Below are 8,522 nucleotides of genomic sequence, written 5' to 3' on the forward strand. Positions count from 1 at the left end.
AGTCCTCCTGGAGAAAATTGCTGCTTTGGCCATTGGACTCTATGGCATTGAAGTCCCTCCCCAAACCCTGCCCTCCTCAGGCTCCGCCCCAAAAACCTCCCGCCGGTGGCAAAGAGGGACCTGGCAACCCTAGTTGGGAAGTACCTGAAGATTTGGAGGGGGGGTGGAGTCTGGGGAGGGACTTCAATAGGGTATAATGCCGAAGAGTCTGCTTTCCAAAGCGGTCATTTGCTCCAAATAAATTGATCTCTGTTGCATGGAGATCAGTTGTAATAGCGGCAGATCTCAACCCACCACCTGGAAGCTGGCAACCCTACAGATAGGCCCTGCCTGCCCGTCACAGGAGAAACTTAAAGAACACCCCAACAGCCACAGCAAAAAGTTAGAGGGAGGTTGTTATAAGAAATAGACGCCGTTAAACCAGCACGCTTTTCCCTTCCTCTCCCTCCTGGGTGACTAGGAAAGCAGGCACCAAACTATGGGGACGATTGTGTCGCTTCTCACGGCTCGTTTTTGTACTGATGGCATAGCTCGATTTGACCCAGGGAACGTGCATTTCTTGCCTCTCTGCAATTTCCTCCTGAGATGGTGAAACTGGGGATGAAGCAAATGCCTTCCTCTTTCGTGTGTCCTTGTTGCGTCTTGCAAAAGAATCATAATGATCAGTCGCCTTTTCCAGTGCCGGGACGCACGAGAGCCAAGATGGTCTACAGTAACATCGGTCTGAAAGTTCTCTTTCTCCTAGCAAGTAAGTGTTCTTCCTACCTTGTATTACAAATGGGCCCTTTCTGGATTAGGGTTCCCAACCTCCAGATGGGGCCTGAAGATCTCCCAGAGTTACAACTGATCTCCAGAGAACAGAGATCAGTTCCCCTGGAGGAAATGGTAGCTTCAAAGCTACGAAAGTTCTAACGTCCTTTGGCTACCAGCAATAAATAAACTTGATCTGATATATCCCATTTTTAAAAAAATTGATAGAGCAACCCACAAGGATGCATGAACTTTCATTTCCTATACCTCTCCCTTAACAAAAAGGTAAAGGTCCCCTGTGCAAGCACTGGGTCATTCTTGACCCATGGGGTGACGTCACATCCCGACGTTCACCAGGCAGACTTTGTTTACGGGGTGGTTTGCCAGTGCCTTTCCCAGTCGTCTTCCCTTTACCCCCAACAAGCTGGGTACTCATTTGACCGACCTCGGAAGGATGGAGGGCTGAGTCAACCTTGAGCCGGCTACCTGAAACCGACTTCTGTCGGGATTGAACTCAGGTTGTGAGCAGAGCTTGGACTGCAGTACTGCAGCTTACCACTCTACCTCACCCTTAGTGTCTTGCTATTTCAGGTTCTCAGGTGGCTTCCAGCCTGCTTCACGCTCCGCTTATTTACCTGGAGATGGTTTCTGACCGCCTCACTGAAGGGGAACCCATCAAGATATTTTGTGTGGCTCCCAGAGCCCACGTCGGGGCCTACTTTTATTTGTTCATGGTGGGCCAGACTCAACCAGTGCAGATGCTTACTGCTCCAGAGACCCAGCACCAGGTGACTTTCCTTTTGGAGAACGCTACCACCATTAATACAGGCCTATACAGATGCCAGTATGGCCTACTCAACAGGAGCCAGTTGCAGCCGTCTGACTTCAGCGACACTGTGGAAATTACAGTGGACGGTAAGGACTTAGCAGTAGGGTGTGGGGAAAGGATCTTGGGGGCTTAGTAGACCAGTCATTGAACATGAGTCAGGAGTGTGATGCGGTAGCTAAAAAGGCAAATGCGATCTTGGGCTGTATCAACAGAAGTATAGTGTCCAGATCACGCGAAGTGATGGTATCGCTTTACTCTGCTCTGGTTAGACCTCACCTAGAGTGCTGTGTTCAGTTTTGGGCACCGCAATTTAAGAAGGATGTAGACAAGCTGGAACGTGTCCAGAGGAGGACAACAAAGATGGTTGAGGAGTCTGGAGACCAAGTCCCAAGGTTGAAGGAGGTGGGTATGTTTAGCCTGGAGAGAAGACAGAGGGGATATGAAAACCATCTTCAAGTACTTGAAGGGCTGTCATGTGGAGGATGGTGCCAAGTTGTTTTCTGTTGCCCCAGAAAGTCGGACCAGAACCAATGGGTTGAAATTAAATCAAAGAGTTTCCTTCTAGACATCAGGAAGAATTTTCTAACAGTCAGAGTGGTTCCTCATTGGAACAGGCTTCTTCGGGAGGTGGTCAGCTCTCCCCTGGAGGTTTTTAAGGGGAGGCTAGATGGCCATCTGCCAGCAGTGCTGATTCTATGACCTTAGGCAGATCATGAGAGGGAGGGCATCTTGGCCATCTTCTGGGCATGGAGCAGGGGTCACTGGGGGTGTGGGAGGAGGCGGTAGTTGTGAATTTCCTGCCTTGTGCAGGGGGTTGGACTAGATGACCCTGGTGGTACCTTCCAACTCTATGATTCTATGACTTCTCCAAATGGATGAACATGTTTTGGGAGATCGGCAAGGGTTGCCTTTGCTCTTTATAGGAAGGGCCCTTTACATGGCCTGCTGGGAGCATTGCTGGACAGGTCTCCCTTTAAGAGGGGAGTGGACATTTTTGTGGAGGAGAAGGCTATCCATGGCTTTTAGTCAAAATGGATACTAGTCATGCTGCATACCTATTCTCTCTAGTATCAGAGGAGAAGGCCTATTATATGAGGTGCTGTGGAACACAGGCAGGATGTTGCTGCTGCAGTCGTCTTGTTTGTGGCTTCCTAGAGGCACCTGGTTGGCCACTGTCAGAACAGACTGCTGGACTCGATGGACCTTGGTCTGATCCAGCAGGGCCTTTCTTATGTTCTAAGCCTCTGCTTTTCCTATCCAGTATGGAGTTCTTTCATAATAAAGACATTCCTTTTCATTAGTGACAAGCCTAAGTGTGAACTTATTTCCAGAGCAGCCAGGCGATGGAATTCCGCTGCGCAGAGACTCAGTTTTGCTTTTGGTTTGGCCTTGAAGGTCATGCCCCAGCAATATAGTGTGAGGGTGAGGAACTAACTTTTAGCAAGAGCATTTTTTCCCAGAAAGAGAAAACCGCCTCATCGTCTTTTCTTTTATTTCAGCGTTTGGCCTCAGCACGTTCCCTCCAACTTTTATATCAGCGTTCAGTCTGAGCGCGTTCGCTCCAACTGGTCCTCCAATGTCTGACTGTCAAGGTGAGCATCTCTGGCAGCCTCTCCTCCGCCCACTGCTCTTGGAGGGGCTGTGGTTCATTCGTACAGCATCTGCTTGGCACGCAGAAGGTCCCAGGTTCAATACCCGGCATCTCCAGTTAAAGGGACTAGGCAGGTAGGTGATGTGAAAGACCTCTGCCTGAGACCCTGGAGAGCCGCTGCCGGTCTGAGTAGACAATACTGAGTTGGATGGACCAAGGGTCTGGTTCAGTATAAGGCAGCTTCATGTGTTCATGTGCATTCGGGAGAGCCAGCGTGGTGTAGTGGTTAAGAATGGTGGTTTGGAGCAGTAGAGTCTGATCTGGAGAACCGGGTTCGATTCCCCACTCCTCCACATGAGCCGCGGAGGCTAATCTGGTGAACTAGATTTGTTTCCGCACTCCTACACACAAAGCCAGCTGGGTGACTTTGGGCAAGTCATGCTCTCTCAGCCCCACCTACCTCACAGGGTGTCTGTTGTGGGGAGAGGAAGGGAAGGTGATTGTAAGCCGGTTTGATTCTCCCTTAAGTGGCAGAGAAAGTCGGCATATAAAAACCAACTCCTCTTCTTCTTTTTTGTTGACTCAGTATTAAAATATTTTGGGGAGGGGCCATCGCTCAGTAGTAGAGCATCTGTTTGGCATGCAGAAGGTCCCAGGTTCAATCCCCAGCAACTCCAGTTAAAGGAACCAGGCAAGTAGGTGATGTGAAAGACCTCTAGTCTGAGGCCCTGGAGAGCCGCTGCTGGTCTGAGTAGACAATACTGATGGACCGAGGGTCTGATTCAGTACAAGGCAGCTTCATGTGTTCATATGAAAGGCAAGGCTAGATTTACACCTGTGTGTGTGTGCTGTTCTTGCAGTAAGTGTCGCTGTGTCCCCCTGCCTTTGTTTCTAGATCCGTCCCGGGTTCTCCTCATTGCCCTGATTGTGACTGGAGTGCTGCTTCTGCTGATGACCCTGGCAATGGCTGTGCTGGCAACGGGATGCTGTAGGTGCATGACAAGAATTTAGCTTCTGCATAAGGTTGCCAACCACCAGGTAGTAGCCGGAGATCTCCCGCTATGACAACTGATCTCCAGCCGGCAGAGACCAGTTCCCCTGGAGAAAAAGGCCATTGGACTCTATGGCACTGAAGTCCCTCCCCTTGCCAAACCCCGCCCTCCTCAGGCTCCGCCCTAAAAACCTCCTGTCGGTTGCGAAGAGGGACCCGGTAACCTTAGTGTGACTGGGCCCGCCTTCCCCTTTGGTACAGCCCCTTTCTCCACTGAACTGACCTCTATTGGCTGGAGATCAGTTGTAATAGCGGGAGATCTCCAGCTACCACCTGGAGGTTAGTAAACAGAGGTTAGCCTGCTGTAGGATAATTAGGAAAACAGAAACAGCAGAAAATTGCAGAAATTGTTATGCTGTTATAGAATAGTGATATTTAGTATTCATATCAACCTACATGTATGTAACATAAAACATATGATACATCAAATAAAGCGCAAAATTAATGCAATAAACAATGGTCATGTATAAAACATTTGCCAACAAAAAATGCTATGTGTCTTGTGGTTCCAAGGTTCATAGGGTGTGGTTTCTTGTTATAGAGGTCCGGTTATCACTCTGTTTCAGCTAATGAGCAACTAGCACTTGTTCTTATTTGAACTTATGTATATCTGTGTATATACTAAGGATTAATTTTGTGCTTTATTTGATGTATCATATGTTTTATGTTACATACATGTAGGTTGATATGAATACTAAATATCACTACTTTTCTATAACAGCATAACAATTTCTGCAATTTTCTGCTGTTTCTGTTTTCCTAACCACCTGGAGGTTGGCAGCACTACCTTCTGTACCTCCCTTCGCCAGATAACCCTGTCTTTTTTTTCCCCCCTTTCCCACCAGTTAAAGAAAGAAGACAGAAGAAAAAGTAAGAAATGCTAATTCTCAACCCAAAAATCTTCCTGGTTCTGGTAGGAAAAGGGTTGGAGGGGGGGCAAGTAGCTTTCCCCCCTATGGATGCTTCTCTTGAGAGGTTCGTTTTGGAAATAGATGTTCTTCAGAAAAGAGATGCTAAGGAGCGGTTATGAATATAACGCCCTTGCAGGATGGGGAAAGCAACAGATTGCTGTTCCTGGAGCCCTGGGGCCATTCGGAGGCATTACGGAGTGCCTGCGTTGGGCCTGGGGTGTCACAGTCCAGCAGCTGTAACAGTCAGGTATGAGTGGGGAGGGGCTGTGGTTCAGTTTGTAGGGCATCTGCTTGGCATGCAGAAGGTCCCAGGTTCAATCCCCGGCACCTCCAGTTAAAGGGACTAGGCAGGTATGTGATGTGAAAGACTTCTGCCTGAGACCCCGGAGAGCCGCTGCCGGTCTGAGTAGACAATACTGGCTTTGATGGACCTTGATGGTCTGATTCAGTATAAGGCAGCTTCATGTGTTCATGAGTTGGGGGGGGGGGTCTGTTCAATTCCTGTGCACATGGTTCCTTGTGCAGATTACAACTGTGGCATGTGTGGGGAGCCAGCGTGGTGTAGTGGTTAAGAGCGGTGGTTTGCAGCGGTGGACTCTAATCTGGAGAACCGGGTTTGATTCCCCTCACTCCTCCCCATGAGCGGTGGGGGCTATTCTGGTGAACTGGATTTGTTTCCCCGCTCCTCCACGCGAAGCCAGCTGGGTGACCTTGAGCTAGACACACACTCTCAGCCCCACCTACCTCACAGGGTGTTTGTTGTGGGGAGGGGAGGGGAAGGGGATTGTAAGCAGGTTTGAGTCTCCCTTAAGTGGTAGAGAAAGTCGGTATATAAAAACCAACTCTTCTTCTTCAGCTCCTTCTCCGGAGGTGGAGGGTACGATTGGTCCCATTGGGGAAATCCAGTAGGTCAGATAGTGCCCCCCAGGGCCATCTGGGGTCGGGAATCTAGACTGGCGGGGAAGTCTGGAACCCCTTCTCCATGCATACCGGAGTCCTAATCTGAATTGGGTACCACACCTGTGGGAATAGATGAGAGCCTGGAACTCCCGTCTGGTGGTTGCCCAGAGACAGGATGGGGTTCCCAGGCCCCACCGGTTTTTGCCCTCCGGAAATAAACAGCCATTCCTGTCCTGTGGGCGGAGGAGTGCCAGCCATCCCTTCTGCCTTTGCTGGGCAAGGGGCTTATAGAGACAGCTTTCTTTGGAGGAGCCAACATACTCTCGCTGGAACCGCTAACGCTCCCGTTGGGAAGGGCCACGGCTCAGTGTTAGCGAATCTGCTCGGCATGCAGAAGGTCCCCAGGTTCAATCCCCAACGTCTCCAGTTGAAAGGACCAGGCACTAGGTGATGTGAAAGGCCTCAGCCTGGGACCCTGGAAAGCTGCTGCCAGTCCAAGTAGACAATACTGACCTTGAAAGACCAAAGGGTCTGATTCAGTCAAAAGGCAGCTTCATGTACGTGTTCTAAGAAATCCTATGTTTTTCTTTGCTCAGAGAGCTGGATTCCTGCTGGGCAGAAGGACGGGGCTGCACAACTGGTACGTACCAGGCAAATGGCAAGGACACCCAAGAGGGTGTCTTGGCGTGTTGGTGCGTCCCCCCCAGTGGTCTCAGCTGCTGCCTTGGGGCTTGGCTCACGGCAGAGGCGATGTGGCCCCTTGTGCTGGCTGCCACATCCAGGTTCCTGAGCGGGGCACGGTGTCTTTACTTGCGCCAGAACGCAAAGGACGTAAGCCGTCTCAAGAAGTTATTCGCCTCCATAACTACGCAAATTTTTGCAGAACTCCCTTGGCTGACATTTGCCCCAAATTATTTATTTTGTTTTTATTTTATTAGATTTGTATCCCCTCCCTGCCCCTCCCCGACCACAGTCAGGCACAGGGCGGCTACCAACCAGGAAAAGCAATCGATTTAAAATGCATACTTTAAAATTGGAAACCTCATAAACCATATACAATCTACAATTCAGTGGGCGCCCTATTAATAAAGAACTAAATACAACGCAGTGACGAGGACTGGGTGAGCCCCGTCTTTTAAATTACCCTTACGCTTGGTGCAGATTAACCCACCAAATGGTCGTCAGACCAAGCTGGCTCCGATTACACGACCCCTACCTTAAAAGGGCCCCAACTATGGGGCCCTAACAAAACCAGTCAAAAGACAGGAAAACGGAAGAAAGCACAGAGCCGTGCATCTGAGCAAAGGGGAATAGCCGAACCCGAAAAAGTCAAATATCTATTCGAATCGCCTATTCGGCTTCGGGCAGATTCCCCGAAGTGTTTGGGTGTTCCGTCTACCCGAAACCTGAATATTGCCAAAACGGCTAATTTTCGGGTTTATTTTCGGTTTGGGTTTATCCATATGCACAACTCTACTTTTGAGATATCTTCCCGGTTTACCTCTCTGGGGATAAGATGGCTGATGGATAGAGCCGTTCATTAGCGAGAAATGTTCCTGCAAGGATACAAAACCTGCCTAAGATTTTCTGTCTCCACGCCCCAGTAGACTTTGCTTAGCCTGGAAGATGGCCTTCTACCCTTGACTCAGCTGATCTATCCACCTGGATCCATGCCACTGTAACATCAAGACTAGATTACTGTAACACACTGTACACAGGTCTGCCCTTGAAGTCATCCTGGAGACTCCAGTTGGTACAGAACACTGCATCTCGGTTGTTATCAGGAGCTAGAAGAGACATGCACATTACACCCATCCTGCAGTTGCTCCACCAGCTACCGGGCTCAATTCAAGGTACTGGCTATCCCGCATGGCCTTGGACCCTCATATCTACAGGACCGCCTCTCCTCTTATGCTCCACCATGACACCTCCGCTCGTCTTAGCAGGGCCTTCTGTGGGTGGCACCCTGCAAATGGATGCGATCTACAACTGCCTGACCACGCGCGCTGTCAGTTGCAGCCCTCTCCTTGTGGAACGGCCTACCTGAGGAGGTCAAGAAGACTCCCACACCTTCTGTCATCCTGCAAACTATATAAAACAGGATTGTTCAGGAGGGCATTTTTATAAAGGAAACAGAGTTAAATTATAGCAAAATGGCTCACGATAAAGGGAATGGGACTGTGAACTATCCCATTGTGATTAGGATGTATTTTATCTCTTTGCTGAATGTAGTATTATACTCTCACTCCATTGTTTTTCTGCTTAGGTAACACCATTTTCTATATTAACATATGTCGAATACTCTATGCTTTGTTTTCAGAGTGGTTTGTTTTTTTTAAACCATTTTTTATTTATCAAACAAATATTACACATAGGGTTGCCAACCTCCAGGTACTAGCTGGAGATCTCCTGCTATTACAACTGATCTCCAGCCAATAGAGATCGGTTCGCCTGGAGAAAATGGCTGCTTTGGCCATTGGACTCTATGGC

At 49.2% G+C, this 8,522-nt stretch overlaps 1 protein-coding gene across 1 annotated transcript; it reads left to right on the forward strand.

Moving 5' to 3' along the window:
- The first annotated feature begins 585 nt into the window (after positions 1 to 585).
- LOC130476374 (uncharacterized) lies at positions 586 to 8,302 on the forward strand. Its single transcript, XM_056848308.1, has 7 exons — positions 586 to 748; positions 1,342 to 1,665; positions 3,079 to 3,171; positions 4,066 to 4,158; positions 5,067 to 5,091; positions 6,629 to 6,724; positions 8,299 to 8,302. Exons 1-7 carry the CDS (start codon positions 586 to 588, stop codon positions 8,300 to 8,302), a joined length of 798 nt encoding a protein of 265 aa, XP_056704286.1.
- The last annotated feature ends 220 nt before the right edge of the window (positions 8,303 to 8,522 follow it).

Source organism: Euleptes europaea, chromosome 4 (genome assembly GCF_029931775.1).
Source record: "Euleptes europaea isolate rEulEur1 chromosome 4, rEulEur1.hap1, whole genome shotgun sequence".
Lineage (NCBI taxonomy): Eukaryota > Metazoa > Chordata > Lepidosauria > Squamata > Sphaerodactylidae > Euleptes > Euleptes europaea.

What these genes read in the sequence shown, in the direction of transcription:
- LOC130476374 (XM_056848308.1), top strand. Translation starts at nt 586, where the DNA reads ATGGTGAAACTGGGGATGAAGCAAATGCCTTCCTCTTTCGTGTGTCCT. An exon ending in TGTGCTGGCAACGGGATGCT is followed by an intron (nt 4,159 to 5,066) that starts GTAGGTGCATGA and finishes CTTTCCCACCAG; the next exon opens with TTAAAGAAAGAAGACAGAAG. An exon ending in GAAAGAAGACAGAAGAAAAA is followed by an intron (nt 5,092 to 6,628) that starts GTAAGAAATGCT and finishes TTCTTTGCTCAG; the next exon opens with AGAGCTGGATTCCTGCTGGG.